The 19,361-nt window shown below is 40.2% G+C and overlaps 1 protein-coding gene across 2 annotated transcripts in view; it reads right to left on the reverse strand.

Annotated features, from left to right (window-relative positions):
- LOC138792470 (short transient receptor potential channel 4-like) overlaps positions 1–19,361 on the reverse strand; it is a 130,148-nt gene that overhangs the window by 49,807 nt on the left and 60,980 nt on the right. For both annotated transcript variants that reach the window (XM_069969942.1, XM_069969943.1), the window contains one exon: positions 10,504–10,908. In XM_069969942.1, coding sequence (XP_069826043.1) covers positions 10,504–10,884 — 381 coding nt within the window. In that variant the 5' untranslated portion in view covers positions 10,885–10,908. The remainder of the gene's footprint in view (positions 1–10,503; positions 10,909–19,361) is intronic.

Below are 19,361 nucleotides of genomic sequence, written 5' to 3' on the forward strand. Positions count from 1 at the left end.
ACTATAATGTTGAACTCAACTTAGAATTCGTCCCTCAAGTATTTCAAAGAAACTGCTGTAGGGCGCCTTCACACATGTCGGCTTCGCAGCGGATTTCACACTGCAAGTTTGCTGCGAAATCCACTGCAAATTCATGTAGTTTAAAGTCCAATAGGCTTACATACCTGGTCCCTTTAACCCCTCCACAGCCCGCCGTCCATAGCATACATTACTTGCTAGGTGCCTGCGTGTGAGGATCCTGTCCTGCGTGTGAGGATCCTGTCTGCTCCTGTCTGTCCCCACGGGCAGCACTGATTGGCTGATGGGGACCGACGGGAGCCTAACACGCAGCTGCGGCACCGAGCAGGTAATGTATGCTCTGGGCCCGGGGCGGCAGGTGGCAGGCTGAGGGCGGCGGGGCATTAAAGGGGCTGGGTTACATTTGCAACCCCATTGAACTTCACACTACATGAATTCGCAGCAGATTTTGCTGCAAACTTGCAGCATGAAATCCGCTGCAAATCTGGAACATGTGAAGCTACCCCTATACAGAAAAAAAGGGTATATGATATTTGTATGTATGTTTATTTTAGTAGACTGATGGAAAACCTGAGAAGAAGCACTTGTTTTTAATAGGCACTTCACCAAATTTTTCAGAGGGACAATCAGAAACTAGTATGGCACAGTCTGTATTTATTCATCTTTTTAGTATTGGAATCAGATGTGCAGCTTTAGTTCCAGTGCTATTTCTAGCTGCGAAAAGAACAATCTGTATACTTACATGCATGAATGCAAATATACTTAACTGCATCAGTGCTGGGACGCATCAAACTCTGATATAAAATAAAGAGTTTATTGGTTTATATAGGAATCTGTGTGTCATATGTATATAAGGTTCCGGCTACTAACTTTTAATATTTTGCACATTTAATAAGCACACTTGTCTTACTGTACAAACCTGTCCAGGAATTTACATTGCCTTGTTTCTGCAAAACCACTACCAACTGTTGTCCCCAAAAGGTGGCGGATCTGTAGCAGAGTGTTTTGTGACTGTCCCATTGATCTGAATGGGGCTTTACAGAAATCCAAAACAGATGCCATTCACGTAATTTTTTATGGCAGAAATCTCTACAACAAATTTGCTGCATGTTAAGCTACCCTAAGGCTTGGTTCTCACAATGTCTTTTTTTTCTTGGCCGTTTTGCTGCTGCTTTTTTGGCCGGCCATCATTTTGGCACCAAAACACAAGTTTTATACAAATTTTGGTCATAATTCACGTAAAACTGCAGTGTATTCTTTCTCTTCGCATTGAGGTGCCTTGTTGCTAACAGACTGTTTAAAGTGACTCTGTACCCACAATCTGACCCCCCCCCCCCCCCCAAACCACTTGTACCTTCGGATAGCTGCTTTTAATCCAAGATCTGTCCTGGGGTCCGTTCGGCAGGTGATGCAGTTATTGCCCTAAAAAACAACTTTTAAACTTCCAGCCCGTGCCAAACAGGAGTATCTGTGCCCTAACTTTGCACCACCCCTCCGTCCCTCCTTCCCATCCTCTTCATCATTAGGAATGCCACTGGAACATTTTCTACATGCTGAACATTGCACAGGTGGTAAACGATCCAGCCCATGTGCCAGACTAAACAGGTGGGGAATAGTAGGCATTCTGCCTGGAGCATTCCTAATGATGAGGTGGGCGGGGAGGAGGGACGGAGGGGTGGTGCAAAGTTAGAGCACAGATACTCCCGTTTGGCACGGGCTGCAAGTTTAAAAGTTGTTTTTTAGGACAATAACTGCATCACCTGCCGAATGGACCCCAGGACAGATCTTGGATTAAAAGCAGCTATCCGAAGGTACAAGCAGTTTGGGGGGGTCAGATTGTGGGTACAGAGTCGCTTTAATCTTGGGATGTTTCTGAAGAGCTCATCACAGACTACTACTCAAAGAATACCTGTAAAGCTGAGCTCCTGCCCGTCTGTGCATGGAGAGACACAGGTCCATTCTGGGCAGTTGGGTTGGTCAAGCAACTGTGCAGTGCTCAGCGAGTTCCTTCCATGAGTACTATTAAGTAAACTCAAGCATGGGATGTTTTGGGCCTCATATGGTTGCTTCAGCAACTAGAGATGAGTGAATCACTTAGAAATTCGTTTTGCGAAGTTTGCAAATGTTCATGCAAGTTCGTGAATATTCACAAATCGCATACAAACAAATATTTATTAAAACAGGCAAACTATAGTAGCTACAATAAAGGGATTATTACAGAGTAGCTATTTTTTCAACAGCTATTGCTGTGTCAAAATTGGAAAATGTCTTTTTTTTTTTTAAATGTCATTCACCCTGTCGATCATTCAATTTCCGCCATGGACAGTAGTAGACGTTGGTGGATCAGCGGCTTAATAACAATTTTCTCGCAGGACAGCAGTGGACATTGGTAAATGAGCACCCAGTGAGGTATTAAGATGGACACTGTGTTCACTGTGACTTCCTATTATGCACACCCAGCACCCAACGACTTGGTATAATGCACACCCAGCACCCAGCGACTTGGTATAATGAACAACAGTCACCCAGTGACTTGGTTTACTGGACAATGGCTTCACTGCTCCAACAGAAAACCACCCACAATCCACCCTTCTCTCTTTTCCTATCTAACTACCTGCTGCAACCTATTCTCCACTATACACAGCCGACTGGCCGCCTCCAGGAAGCCAGTCACCTTATAAAGAGGGTGAGGAGGGGTCGCTGACATCACAGTGAGGTTTGCAGTTTATTGGATGGGCACAAGGGATTATGGATAATCCCTTGCTCCAGTTAAAAGATATTTTTGTAAGATAATACTGTATGTGCGGCCGCCATTGTGGCCACCATGTTTAGCAAATTTGCAAAGCGAATCTGGCGAATTCCGAATCGCTATGAAGTTAATTTAATGCCTGATTTGCTGCAAATCAGAATTAATCAGATTCTCTTTGCTCATCTCTAGTCACAATTAATGTCTCTCATTGGTAACCATTGACTCTCTTGCTGTTGGACCTCTCTGGCTAGTTACTAGTTACTAGTTAATAGTGATGATTGAATACTGTTTGATCGAATAGTTTGACGAATATTCGATAAATATTCGATGAGCGTTCAAATCCCCAAGCTTCCGGTTTTTACCTCCAAGTCAGGGCCGTCTTAACAGCATTATGGGCCCCTGGGCAGAGGTGCGAATTGCCCCCCCCCCCCCAGCGGCCACCGCCATCAAAGCCCCCTTATCTGGTAAGGTATATTGCCTATGATAGTGATTGTCATATATGTTGCACACATACAGTATATCACTATTATAGGCAATATACCTTACCACCTATTTATCAACCATATAGATACAGGTATAAAGGTGGAGCAGTAGGTAGGTGGTTATATAGCCTATAATAGTGATATATGTGTACAACCATACCATATATTATAATATATATATATATATATATATATATATATATATATATATGGGGTACAGGTATATGTGGGGTATACAGGTGGTGGGTAAAAGCCTAATTAATATATATTGGTGCCCCTCTCTATATATGAGACATGTTCCTGTCCCTCTGCATATACGCCATGTTTTCTCCCTGTATACTGTATAATACAGGGAGTCTGTGTATACTGTATTATACAGTATACAGGGAAACAACACGGCTTATATATAGAGAAGGGCCAAACAACATGTCTCATATATACAGAGGGGCAACAACATGACTATTATATATATTGTTGTTGCCCGTCTGTACATATGAGACATGTTGTTTTGCCCTTCTCTATATATATGAACCATGTTGTTTCCCTGTATATTGTATTATACAGTATACATACAGGCAGACAACATGGTTCTCATATATAATAGTCATGTTGTTGCCCCTCTGTATATATGAGACATGTTGTTTTGCCCTTCTCTATATATAAGCCATGTTGTTTCCCTGTATATTGTATTATACAGTATACATACAGGGAAACAACATGGTTCTCATATATAATAGTCATGTTGTTGCCCCTCTGTATATATGAGACATGTTGTTTCCCTGTATATTGTATTATACAGTATACATACAGGGAGACAACATGGTTCTCATATATAATAGTCATGTTGTTGCCCCTCTGTATATATAAGACATGTTGTTTTGCCCTTCTCTATATATAAGCCATGTTGTTTCCCTTTATATTGTATTATACAGTATACAGGAAGACAACAATGGAGCGATATATACACATTCGGGAGGAGGATAAGTATATAATACACTGCTGTATACACTGAATGGAGATATATATACACATTCGGGAGGAGGATAAGTATATAATACACTGCTGTATACACTGAATGGAGATATATATACACACTCAGGAGGAGGATAAGTATATAATACATTGCTGTATACACTGAATGGAGATATATATATACACACTCAGAGGAGTTACACCCCCGATCCCTCCCCCTCCCTGTTTACCAGTTCACCCACGGCCCTGTCTGCATCCCTGCAGAGAGCACTCCCATGATTAACACCTTCCCTGCCAGCTAGCCTCCCCCTCTCCTATCAGCACATACTCACTCAGGCTTTGTGCTTCAGGCCTCCAGCTTCTCCTTCCTCTCAGGGCTCTGCTGGTGACGTCACTCTCCTGCTCCGCACGGGAATGCAGGGGGTGAGAGAGACCTCTAGTGACCGGAAGCAGAATGCAGCTTCCGGCCACAAGAGCGAGCTGTGCACAGTCCCACAGCTGCAAACGCTCATCAGGAGCACTCCCAGTTAAAGGGCCAGGGAATATGTCACAGGGCAGGGGCCCCCTAGGACGCAAGGGCCCCCGGGCAGCCGCCTACCATGCCCAATAGGTAAGACGGCCCTGCTCCAAGTGGTCGAATGGATGTTTTTCAATAATTGAAAACTTGTTCCCATAGACTTTAATGGGATCGAATATTCGATCGAATATTCGAATATTCGGGAGATATTCGTACGAATATTGAATATTTGAATATTTCACTATTCGTTCATCACTACTAGTTAAGTAACATTTTATACATAGTTACATAGTTACATAGTATAAAATGTTACTTAACTAGTAGTGATGAACGAATAGTGAAATATTCAAATCATATAAATCAGTTTTTCAAACTACTGACACTATTAAATGCTGTTAGGACAAGGAGACACATGATACCTTTCATATAGACATCTGTGCTTCCAGAATATAGAAACTTATTTTAATTTATTAGTTTATAGTACAAAGAGTCAAAGAGGCTTTCCCAAGCTCCTGAAGTGCAGGAAGCTGTAACACCTCCTTACTCCCCCTCCCATACCTATCCTTGCTTGGAACTCTAGGTGTCAATCAAGCAGGGAGGGGGGGGGGGGGTATTCCAGTTTGCAGCTATTCAGGAGCTTGAAAAAGCCTCTTTTTCAAGGACACTTTAAACCAAAAAATGAAAACATTTTCTATATCCTGGAAGCACAAACAGACATAGGAAAGGTACCACATGTCTCCTTGTCCTCTCAAAATTTAAGAAAAATAATTCAACCTTTCTTTTTCTGTGTCAGATATTTCTTAGGCATCAATAGTGTACAGGTGATTAACAGTTGAACATTTTATAATGGCAGAAATAATTCAAATCTATTATTACAGACTAGTGCCTTGTATTTACAGATTATGTCATTGAAATAACATATAAAAGAATTTAATTGCAAACGTTGAGCTTATTTTCATGATGGAAGTCTAATGAAGTAACAGCAGCTAATATTGTTTCAACCTGACAATTACAAAAAGATCCTTTATTTACACATTTTGTTACCATGCTGTGGCCAGCTATTTCTGGCTTCTTCTGGGAGATGGGATTGCATTTCATTGACACATTTAATCAGTGTATTATTTTATTCCCTTTTACAAATGTTAATTATTTTACCTTACGGGAAATGGTGACATTCACAGAGAGCAACGTTCTTTTAGATTATTCTCCTACTGTATCATCACTTTAATGATTTCAGACAAACCATCCATAATGTAGGGAATAGAATTGAGGCTCCTTCATTCTTTATGGAATATAATTATTCTGGGATCGTTTTTTCAGCTGATCAATGTCATGGACATTGGAAGAAAAGGATATAATCAAACTTTGTCTAATAGTAATATTGTTGTTTTACTACAGGCTCTGGTAAAATGAAAGTTTTTGATCATCTTCCCTATGTCTGGTTCACTATATTATTAAATATAAATATAGTATGAAATAATGCATAAAATAGGCCAGGTTCACACACCATCATCTTTTGGCCGTTCGGCGGCCATCTTTTTGGACCTCAAAATGACAGACGTCATTTCAAAATAACTGATACAATGGTCAAACATGCCAGCTAGAAATCCAAAAATGCTTCAACTCCCTTCTGTACATACACGATCTTCCCGGCCGATACTACAGCATCCGTGCGCGCCCGCATCAGAATTCCCCACTGCACACTATGGAGCATGTGGCTGGGGCTGCTCGCTCCATAGTGTGCACTGACAGGGTTTTCTGCGGCTGCTATTCAATGAATAGTGGCCGCAGAGAACTGACATGTCAGTTTCTCGCGGTGCCGCTAGGGATTCTGGCCGGAGCGTATACCATATGTATACACTCCAGCTGGGATTCCATAGGCGGCAATGTTATGGATAATCACAGCTGTTGTTGCAATTGGCAACATTGGCTGTACTTTTACAAAAATATACGTTGTGTGAACATGGCCTAATTATGAGACTTTAGGCATCCACAGACACCTTCCTAATTCAAATAGGTTACCCCCAATATCAGAATCCTGGGGGTCCTAGATTACAAAACCATACCTTTATACGCATATCCTGCGAATATTTGGTGTAAAAAAAAACCCACTCATTTAATTAACCCAATTGGGATACTAACAATTTCACAGTACATAGAAAAGACATTAAAAACTTTTTTATTTTTATTTTCTTGGTCCCTGCAGAATAAGTAAAAGTAAATAGTTCTGGCAATTAATGTGCTATGGAGTGTCTATGTGTCACAGTAGGAAGTAGAGAGATATTTCCCCGGGTAGGTTTTAGCTTCATGTCCTCCAGGCCTATCTTCTACTGTAGCCCCCTTATTTCTGGATATTTATATGAATTACTATTGCCAGCCGTCTCCTTAATTATCTTTCTAAGAATAATTTTCTGGGAAGGAGGAGAGAGGGAGGAGGGAAAAGAATCTAAAAACCTAAATGAATTAGTAGCGAGTCCCTGGCATGCGCTGCACGCACTACTTAAAAGGGTAGGCAGGTTAGGATTCTAATTATGTGCATCTTACATTTCGCCTCCTTGGTTTCACTGTTCTAAATACGGTGTTTGGAATCAGAGTTGTGAATAAATAAGCAGGATATACCAGGCAGGGCTGCTCAGAGAAATAGAAGATCAATAAATATCCCTTTAACACTGAGTCTAAATAATACTAAAATAAGGCTATAGGTTTAGTAAAGAATATAGCCATTTTTCCAATATCATAATGAGCTCTGTTGAACTGTATAGGGATTTGGCCATCAGAGCATTAGAGGTTTTCTATGGGGATTTGCTACTGTTCTTAACAATTCCTGACACTGACAGTGGTGGCAGCAGAGAGCACTGTGTCAGACTGGAAAGAATATGCCAGTTCCTGCAGGACATATAGAAGCTGATAAGTACTGGAGGACTTGAGATTTTTAAATAGAGCTATTTTACAAATGTGTATGACTTTCTGACACCATTGATTACCCCTTTTAATTACCTCTTTATCCCCTTAACATTAGCCATACGTGTATGTACATTGGCTGTTGTGACAGGGTCAGTGGAGCTGACCCTCGCTTTTTAGAGTAGGGGTATGTTACTATGTGTGGAAGACCCCGCTGCTAATGACTAACACCAGCAATCCTGCTGTTGGCAGTCATTTAACCCTTTCAATGCCACAATGTAATACAACTGTGGTACTTAATGGGGTGAATCGGCACCCCCGAAACGTTATTATATGTTGGAAGTGTATACTTACCCTTTAATGCTGCCAATGGGTGTCAGCTAATAGACTCCCATAATAAAGGTTCAAATCACCCCCCCCCCCCCCTGCCCTTTAGAATAAAAAAAAAGTTAATAAAAAGATATGAAAAAGCAAAATAAAAAGACAAAATTGTACCTTTAAAAACTATGGAGCATGGCACAATAAATAAGCCCTAATAAAGCCCCATTGGCAGAAAAAAAAACAATATTGGGAACAGAGGAATTTTAAGCATATAATTTTTTTTTTTAAAAATATATTTTTTAAAATTACTAAAATAAAACAAAGGCTAGATAAATTGGCTATTGCTTTAATCACACAGATAAAAGCAATGACAGATAACTTGTCATTTTTACACAATGTTCAAACAAAATCCACCTAAGTTTGCTAAATATTTTTCTTTTTTCTTTCATGTTTGGTGTACATGGACCTTTATTAAGAAGAACAAATAAGCCTGTGCATAATTTAGGCCCCTATTAACCGGCCCATATACATATAGTTGAATACTGTAGCAGAGGGCGAAGGCATCTAATGCTAACAAACCAACAGGACAAGGCTTGATCTTTTGGAGAAAAAATAAGCACAGGAATACCTTAGTAAAAAAAAATATAAAAGATAAAAATTAAAAAAAAAATCATGTCAAATACTGCCAGACAGCTGTTTAAAAGTAGTAAGATTTGCTGCAATGTGATAACGTGGCCAATGTTCCATGTGATATAGTTGACTGACAGTTAATTAGAATATTCTTTATAGAAGACAGACATTTAATGTGATATGTTAGGAAGTTGACAGGTAAAGAGAAATTTTTTTTTATATTTACTGGGAGTAGAGGGAAGCCTGATTTCAATGGACCATGGGAAGAAAGGATTTACAAAATAGCTCTCACACCACCTTGAGAAAATGTTTTTTTTTTTTACTTTCAAATCAGTGTTTTACTCTAATCTTAGAACAAAACTTAACATAACTAAATTTCTCCAAAAATAGAATTAGTATCCGTTTGGTCTCACGACAATAAGCCTCTCCATAGCCAGCCAGTGCCCTGCTCTGTACTGACCAAGGACAATAACCTTGAAACCGCTGTCTGATGGGTATTCTTTCCTTTTTAACCCCTAAAGGACAATTTTTATTTTCGCACTTTTGCTTTTTCCTCCCCGTGTTATAGCACTTACATTTTTCACCTAGAGGCCCACATGATGTCCCCTTTTTTTTTGCAGCACCAACTGTACTTTACAATTACAGACTCGCTCTATTCCCATCCTTATAACGCTTTTATTTTTGGTCTTTGGGGCTGTATGAGGTGTAATTTTTTCCTGCAATGATCTGTTCTTTCTATTAATAGCTTGCTTGCCTGTATATGACTTTTTTGATAACTTTTTATTACAATTTTTCCTGATTTTATGTGACAAAAAAAAACAGTAATTTTGCACTTTGGCATTTATCATATGAGATCAGGAATGCCATAATTAAATAGGTCAGGTGATTCCGCATGCAGGGAGACCAAATGTTTATTTTTTATTTATAAAATGGGAAAACGGGGGATTTAAACTTTTATTATGGGACTACACAACTTTATATGTAGTACATTGAATGTTAATATAGATCAATGCAGTAAATATATACTGCATTGATCTATGTTATCTACACTGGAATACTACCCCTTAGGTAATTTAAATACTTTCCACCACTGTGGTTTAACCACACAGCTCATGGTCCACACGGTCTGGGATTCACGGAATATGTACATGAGGCCTAACGTTCTGTGCAGCTGATAAAGAGATATCCTCCTGAATAACATGAACAATAAATAATCCTTTGCATTATGTGCGTGAGCTCAGTAGCCCTGGATATTCATGAGCAGCATCAAACTTCGCCCACCTGCTGATTAGCAGTTATTACTTCAGAATGATGAATGTAATACATCATTCTGTTTAGCATTTCTGTCATTTAAGGCAGCATAACTCTAGTGACCGATGCGCTTTAAGTGATACCCTTCATTAGGACAAACCATCGGTATCTGATTTCATCCAAGTGCATGAATGTACACGAGCAGAGCCTGAATCCTGTTGTACAAAGCACTAAGATGTTACCTAATACTGGAGATGAGTGAATTTACAGTAAAAAATACACAACTATCTGCATTTGATTCCCGGTGGCGGGAGAAGATGGATGCAGCCCTAGGCCATAATAAGTTTGGTCATCTCTACCTAATACATTTATGTTACATTCCAAGTTGAGATAACCTAGTTTATACAAAGCTTGTTGTTTACTTCAATTGGTCAGATTTATTAACACTGTAGAAAAGTCAGCGTAAATAAAACTAGACCAGCTGAAAAGAAGTTGCTATTTTTTCTTTTTTTTTTTTTTACTTACGGTGTATACTATCATATCCTTTTGGTGTCATGTTAAATACTTATCAATACATAAAAACGTTGGTGCAAGCCATATACAACCTTTTTTTTTTGCATATTCATCTTTAAAAATTAATAATAAAATACCAATGTACCTACTTGTTTTTCTCCACTTGGCTTTTTGTGATTTAATAGCAGCTCCACCGCTCCGACCACTTCCTTCCTTATGGCGTGTAGTAATGCATCTCCGACATAGACATTATAACTTAGCAATAACTCAATCAGTTCAAGGTTTTCATTTTCAATGGCAATTAATAGAGCCGTTCTTCCTAAGGGGTCAATGCAATTAATATTGATATTGAAATAAATTTCTGCCTCTTCCAGAGCTTGTTTCACGCTGGCGTAATCTCCTTTCTCCACTGATATCAGGTAGGCTTTCTCATTCGGCGAGAGTTCAGATTCTGAGCGTACGATGCGGAGAGGGATCCGATCTTGGAAATGGGAACTGTTTCCTTTACTCTTGTAATAAAACTGAGCCATATTTTATGCCATCACGTCCTGTTTCTGAAAAATAAAGGGAGTGTATTAATATCATCAAAAATTTCTTATTATGCTGTGCTATATATTATGGCATAGTCATTTAAAGGATTGATTTCAGGATTGAGCACTGAGCATGCGTGCATATAGAGAACATTGCCAGTCATTGACATTTAGGTGGGCAGGAGTGGCAGCTCATGAATATCACAGACTGCTCAGCGCAATTTATAATGTTCTCAGAAGAGGTGAGTCAATCCCGAGCATACTCAGGTTTGTCAGTCTCTGGACGTTCTGCATTTGATTACCAGTTGCTGAAGAAATTGCATGCAGCCTTAGGGAGTCTTGAAAACATGAATACAGCCTATGTGTCAGGATACAAGACCAGTAAGACAAAGGACAGGTGCAACCCTAACTCTGGCAGCGGCCCTGCTGTCCCTGCCTATTTCCCTTGACCACCGTAAATGGCAGCGTACAACTGGTCGGCGGTCCCTATCCTATATAGTGTGGACATGTAATAAAGACAGACAAACACAACACAATAAATCCAAGTCAGGGTTCCAAGTCAGTAACAAGAGGGCGGCGCAGTACAAAACGTGTTCCAATAGAGAAGTGAAAAAATCCAGAAGCCAAAAGTCAGAATACAAAGTAAACAATGCAGGGAACGCTAGGTCAAGACACACTAGCCTCTATCACAGGCAGGGACTAAGACACAAGGGAAGACATTTATGGAGCCTGGAGTCCCGGGTCCGGCAACATACTGACAGCTGACTGCCAGTGTGAACCGTCAGGCAGCAATACTAATAGCAGACATCTTTGCCGCTCGGCCAAGGAAGCCCCAGCTGCGGGCACAAATAAAGAAAGCGCCGACGCGCCTTTGGCAAAATACTGTACAATGTATAGGTTGAATAGAAACAGCCGAATCTACCTTTAAGCTTTTTTCTTTTGGCCCATAGTCTGATTGCCCCTCCATTCATATGACCAGGGGCGGATTAGCTTTAACATAGGCCTCCGGCTGTTCTCACCAAGCCTGCCCCCCCCCCTACACACACACACACACACACACACACACACACACACACACACACACTGTAACTATAACAGCACTATCGTAGCGTTAATAGTACAGAATAGATAATGTCATGTTGCCCTGATGTGTGCAAAATTGGAGAAAAAAAGCTGCATTTTGTTTTGCAAATCATGGCATAACTGTAGTCAGGACACAAGACACCACAAAGTATATGTCTTTTTGGGTGGCCATGGGCCCCCACGGAGCTCAGGGCCCCGGGCTACTCGGACCTATTATGATCCACTACTGCGTGTGACATGACATTGGACCCAATTCTTATGATTGATGAGGGTCCTAGCAGTTTGATCTCCACTGGTCAGACACTACTCACTTATTCTGTTGCTAGGTCGGTGGCCATCTTTATCCTTTGTAGGAAAGTGCCACCAAGCCAAACAAATGGCTTGGTTTCTAAATATGTTTTGGGATGTAAGAAAGTATTTGACCAATAAAAAAAAAACAGACCAGTCACCACAAATAGATGCAGTACATGCAGAGAACATACATGTACACCAAATGACACCTCAAAGATATATGTATAACAAATTGCAGCCTAATAAATACAGAAAACAGCTAAAAAAAACAACACACAAACAAGTGTGTAAACTAAATTCCAACCCCTGGTTCAGTCAAGGACCTCCTTATACATAGAAATGATATAAATTATATTATAAGACAATAGACTCTGCATGATATGATAAAATAAAGTCCACTAGTCCTGCTTGAATCCAATGTTATAGCATTACAAGGAGATAAATAACAATCACATGTCCATAAACAAAAATAGTTTCCACATATATGTGTCTATGGCTCCTTTTGGTTATGAGTGTGAAATGCGTATTTCTGTACATATAGCTTCATCGGTCGTCTGGGGAATAAAAAGCACTGTGAAATTACATGGCTGTGACTTAGAACTGTTGTGACTCAATATGTAAACTACATAGAGTCTATATGTATCCCCATCCATCTTGCTTTGAAAAATATGACTGCAGGGTTGACAACAACCTCCTTGCCGCTCTAAAGGACAGAGAGAGAAGCATTTACAGTGACAAATACATCTTGATGTTGCATCAATTCCTTCTCATCTGTGGGGAACGTGAATGAGTCATGCCGTCCATTCAGGATTATAGGACACATGAAAAGTACTGTTTTAAGGCACGCCACAATAGAAAGGACAACTGTGACTCTGAAGTGAAACAGATATGCCTACTTATTCTCCATAGGCTGTTGCATTGTTGACCGTAATGTTTTCAATGTAAGAAACAGTCCTTGCTCTAAAATCCTATTATATTATAGTTCTGTGCAAATTTACAAAAGTCGTGCAAAGGAAAAGTGACCAAGTAAGCTTATGTGTTACAGAAGACTTGGAAGATTTGGAACATGAATACTGCCACTTGACTGGTTGTCATTGTCACTTTTTTATTGTATCAGTTTTGATAAATCTCTACTAGTGTTGAGCATAATGTTTGATCCAGCATCGCGTGGTGCTCAGGTAAGAGTGGCCATACGCTTTCAATTACTAATGGCTTCAGTCGTCAGTGATATCTCCCGCCCACTGCAGAATCTTATTTCTTTTTTGTTCAAATTTTTGTATGTTCTGTCCCATGAAGACATGTTTAAATAAAATATACAAAAATTAAAATGAAAAAATATAATAGGTGTCTACAAGGCAAATTAGAACTCTGGCAGGATGCCAGCATTTGCCCACTCGCTGACAGCCTGCTTAGCCAATCACTGCACTATCCAATCAGAGCCAGTTATTGGTTGTCACTGAGCAGGAAAACTGAGCCGGTGGGCATCGGGAGGAGCACAGATAGGTAAGAATGACTGCTTTATTACTTTTTACAGTATTGTACCTTTAGGCCATGTTCACATTTAGTATGACTTCGGCCGTTCTTTGACCCGGCCTTGTCACAGAACGGCCGGTGTCAGTGAAGTTTATCCTGGCAGGTAAGGCAGTACCGGCTTGATAAACTTCATTTCTATTGAATTGGGATCCAGGCGCATCCGTGTACGCCTGCATCCCAATTCACCATTGCACACAAGGGAGAGTGCAGCCAGAACCACACTCTCCATTGTGTGTACTGTCAATATTGTGCGGCCACTATTCAATGAATAGCGGCCGCACAAAACTGACATGTCAGTTTTCGATGCGGCCTCTAGGGATTCTGACTGGAGTGTATACTATGTGTATAAACTCCAGCAACTCTGACTGCAGTGCAACATAAATTTTCTATTAATCACAGCTGTTGTTGCAAACTGGCAACAATGGCTGTGATTAATAGTAAACTTACATCGTGTGAACGTGGCCTTTAACTGTTTTAGAGATCCTGGCATCATTATGAATAATGATGTCAGGAGCTCAAAACTGTTGAAATACTCACACTACTTTACTGGATACAAGACCCGCGGTGGAGCATAGAGCTTGATTGAGCACCCCCACATAATTGCTCAACACTAGTGTGTTCAAATATATCTGTGAAAATACAATGCATGATCCATACACAGCAGTTGTGGTAAGTAAAAAGTTATAGGTCCTGAACCGTATTCTATCATATCATACAATAGTCATCAGAGACCTCCTTATATATTATCTATTGCAAATTCCAAAAATAAGCCTTTGAGAACATATGCTCAATTATACATGATTCATGAATATCTTCTCATTTTATCCTTTTTTTTAATATACTCCCATGCACAATAAACTGTGAGTTTACCTTCACACAATATTATTTTCTTAATTATCGGGTAAACTATAGAAAACAAAGTAATCCCTAACGCCTGACGAGATATAACAGTGCACTATTACACAGCTCGTGACTGGGAACAGCACATTGATGACTCATAGAATCTGAAATAACATTTCTACCCACAGAATTACACACCTCCTTGAGCTTTGACTAGAAATCTTTCTGTCTACGATTTTTGTCGATGCCTTATAGAGTTTTGTTGCATCGATTTTTTTTGCAGATAAATTGAAAAAAGGGACAAAACAGGATTAGTTAGCACTGTGTCGAAGGCCATAAAAAATAAGATAGGAGCAAAATGAAAATATTAATATTACAATTGAGGATGCTATTGCTACTACCCTGTTTACACTGAAAATAAGGCATCCCCTGGAAATAAGTCCTAGTAGAGGTTTTACTGACTTGTTAAACATAAGTAGCCCCTCCCCCACTCAAAAGTTAAAAGTTTTTGTTTGGAAGCATACCCACTGAACAAAACAGCAGGGCATGCAGCTGTGATTCGTTTTAGACGCCACCGTTGTCCCCTACCTTCACCGTCAGTTGCAGAGCAGCTGCATGCAGGCCATGAAGACCATCACCTGATGTCAACCACGTTGTTCCCTTCCATGGCCGCCACTTTTAAATGTGCAGGCAAGGCATCAAGAGGTCTGTTGTGCGCCGTTACCCCTGTTGTCCCCTACCACCAGAGCTGCACACAATCAGCCCTTATCCCGTCACCTGCCATCATATTGTACACTGTCCCTGCTGTGCTGTACGAGTGTGCTGTGGTGAGCTCCCCCTGGTGGCCGGAAAACCACCATAGCATACACTCTGTCCCTGGTGTGACATGTGAATTCTTCTTCATGTAACAGTAAGACATGCCCTGAAAATGAGCCCTGGTGCATTTTTAGTAGTAAATATTAATATAAGACACGGTCTTATTTTGGGGGAAACACGGTATTACTTCATCATCATCCAAAAGTCATTAGTGCAATACTGAAGGAATATATGTAATATACCTCATCTAATTCAAGCTTTTCTTTTCCATGCTCTGCTACAGCAGTGCAGTGGTTAATCCTTCCTGATTCTGAGCTTATTGGATGAGATTGTCCGGAATGTTGTTTAAGTACTGTCAGACCTCTCACTCACTGCCTGGTGACTGGGACTCTTATCATTCATTTTGCACTACTTCAATGGTTCTCAATATCTGATTACCAAAAATAGCTTGCCTTTGATTGTGTCTCTGGTTTTCCCTTATTTGATTGACCCTTGGTTCTGACCTTGGCTACATATAACTATATCTCAGTTGCTACGTCTGGGACCGCAACCTGGATATTCTCTTGCAGTAAGGTATATATCTCCATATGGAGGTTAATAACATGGGATCCATTAGATTCTGTACCTTGGTTTAGCTAAAGCGAATTGGATTGCAGCTGTTTGAGTCCACACTACCGCCAACATCTGCTACATGATACTTAATGGTCTTAATTTTAAGTTTTCAATGGCATAAGACATTCAGGATTTGCATGAAACTCGATAAAGAATGTCAGATTTTTTCCAAAAATAGCAATTCTCTCCAGTCTGTGACCTGTCTGATAAAGTAGCTGAGGTAGGTGAATATGATTTTCTTATCTAATCTTACACAACCTCTTTGAATAGTGCAATAGAGATTTTTAGAACATAAATGTGTAGTATAGGAGAATGGGATAGCAGAACACCATCCCTACAAGTTGGCTTTTAAAGGTTTGTTAGGTTAAAGGGGTAGTGCACCAAAAAATTTTTCTTTCAAATCAACTGCTGCCATAAAGTGCCAGAGATTTGTAATTTACTTCTATTAAAAAATCTCAAGCCTTCCAGTACTTATCAGCTGCTGTGTGTCCAGCAGGAAGTGGTGTTTTCTTTCCTGTCTGACACAGTGCTCTCTGTTGCCTCCTCTGTCCATGTCAGGAACTGTCCAGAGAAGGAGCAAATCCCCATAGAAAACCTCTCATGCTCTCCAGACTGGAAATAATACCACTTCCTGCTGGGCATACAGCAGCTGATAAGTACTGGAAGGCTTGAGATTTTTTAATAAAAGTAAATTACAAATCTCTGGCACATCATGGCAGCAGTTGATTTGAAAGAAAAATTTTTTTGGTGCACTACCCCTTTAACCCTTAGACGACCCAGGGCGTATAGTTACGCCATGGAAGTCTGTCCCCAGACGACCTAGGGCGTAACTGTACGCCCTGGGTGTTTCTCCGGCTATGAAGCCTGCTCCGGAGCGGAGCGCACTTCACAGCAGGTGGGGGCCGGCTGCAATCAGCAGCCGGGACCTCCCCGGTAATGACACGCTGCAGCGATCGCGCTGCCGCGTGTCATTAACTCTGCATCCCCTGTCCCCTGTCACTTACCGATCGGGACCCCCGCAGTGTCACTGCAGGGGTCCCGATCGGTAAAACGGACTGCCGGGGGTCTCTTATCTGCCTCCCTGCGTTCCGATCGGCGATCTGCTGCACTAAGCCTGCACAGGCAGGCTCAATGAGCAGAGCGCCGATAACACTGATCAATGCTATGCCTATGGCATAGCAATGATCAGTGTAAAAATCAAAGTACTGGATGTAGAAGTCCCCCAAAGGGACTTCAAATGTGTAAAAAAAAGAAAGTTAAAAACACTAACACACTACCCCAAAACCCCTCCCCCAATAAAAGTCTAAATCACCCCCCTTTCCCATTATATAAATAAAACATATAAAAATAAATAAATAGATAAACATATAATATACCGTAGCGTGCGTAATTGTCCGATCTATTAAAATATAACAAGCGTCATTGCGAACGGTAAACGGCGTACACGAAAAGAGAGAAAAAAGTGCGCGGATTACCGATTTTATGTTACATTATATATATAAAAAAAAAAATATAAAAAGTGATCAAAACGTCCGATCTTCACAAGTATGGTATTAATAAAAACTAGAGATCATGGCGGAAAAAATTACACCCCATACAGCCCCGTAGGTGAAAAAATAAAACTGTTATAAGCGTCACAATAGGCCCATTTTATTAATATTTAATTGCCAAAAAAAAGGATTTCATTTAAAAAAAATTTATAACATTAGAGAATCTGTGTAACCTGCATATGGTTGTGTTCGGACTGACCTATAGAATAATAGTATCATGTCGCTTTTACCATATAGTGCATTACATAGACACAGGAACCCCCCAAACGTTACCATATTGCATTCTTTTTTACGATTTCACCTATTTATATCTTCATAAATAATATATTTGGAATTCCATCATACATGTTATGGTAAAATGAAAGACGCCATTATACAGTACAACTATTCCTGTAACAAACAAGCCCTGAGTGCTAGAGCTCTTAGAAGGGGAGGAGGTAAAAACGAAAACACTAAGATCAAAATTTGCGCGGTCCACTGGGTCATTTTGGGCCTGGTCCTCAAAGGGTTAAGGATTAGGATATGAGCTGGAAGATCTATGCAAGTCAGATACAGTGCACATAGCACAAATAAGTAACAGTACTGACAATTATAAAGGTGTATTCACATTGTTGATTTTTGCATACTATAATATGTTTACATAATTGAGTTTTTCCCAGGAAAAAAACATTGTTAAATCAATGGCATAAATTTTAAGGGGTTAACAGAGTTTTCATTGAGAATTTACAGCTTGTATGGAATGGATGTGACAAAGGTTTTGGAAGTGGTTATCCCTATTCAATAGGACTAAATCACATCTAAGCTACCCAATGCAGAATCCACACTGATTTCATGTGAAATAATAATATTTGTTTATTTATTTAATTTTTTTTATTGTTATTATTAGAGAAATTTGCGTTAAAATTTGCAAATCGAATCTTAACAAATTTAATTAAAACGCCAAAACTATAGAAGCTACAATACTGGGAATATTACAGAAGGGCAAATTTGTTTAAGCATGTTGTAAAAGTGTCAAAAATCGAAAAATCACAATTAGGCCATTTTCACATGGCGTAAGAGACCGGCCGTTCCATGACCCGGCCAAGTCACAGAGCGGCCGGTCTCTGAAAAGATCATCCAGGCCGGTACTGCAGCTCCCCACTACACGCTATGAAGCTTGCGGCCGCAGCCGTTTGCTTCATTGTGTGTACTGACATGGTTTTCTACGGCCGCTATTCACTGAATAGCAGCAGCAGAAAACTGACATGTCAGTTGTTTGCAGAGCCGCTAGGGATCCCCGCCGGAGTGTATACTATGTGTATACGCTCCGGCCGGGATCCCATAGACAGTGTCAATTAGCCAGTCAGTCATCCAATTTCCGCCATTCCTCTCCTCTCTGTCCCTATTTGACTCTGTTAGTCTTTCCCTGCTCTGCTCTAACTACCTGCTGCCATCCTGCTAATACCTTTCTCCTGCCCAGTGACGCTCCTGGCTGCATGTACGGGCAGCATTTTTTTTTTTATTAATTTCAGCAGGAATTCGCTTCGCAGAACTAAGCAAATTGACAGTGTGATTTGCAGCTAATCTTGATTTTGCAACACATTTTTACAGGATGTTGCAATCATAGCCTCCCATTAAAAAAGCAGTAAGTACAGTATATGTGGTACAGGTAGTTACTGTAGCAGTACAGTACACATGTAGAGAGCAGTGCAGTACAAGTAGTATCAGTATAGATGATGTTCATTATTTACAGTACATGTGGATAGAAATAGA

This window comes from Dendropsophus ebraccatus, chromosome 5, assembly GCF_027789765.1.
Source record: "Dendropsophus ebraccatus isolate aDenEbr1 chromosome 5, aDenEbr1.pat, whole genome shotgun sequence".
Lineage (NCBI taxonomy): Eukaryota > Metazoa > Chordata > Amphibia > Anura > Hylidae > Dendropsophus > Dendropsophus ebraccatus.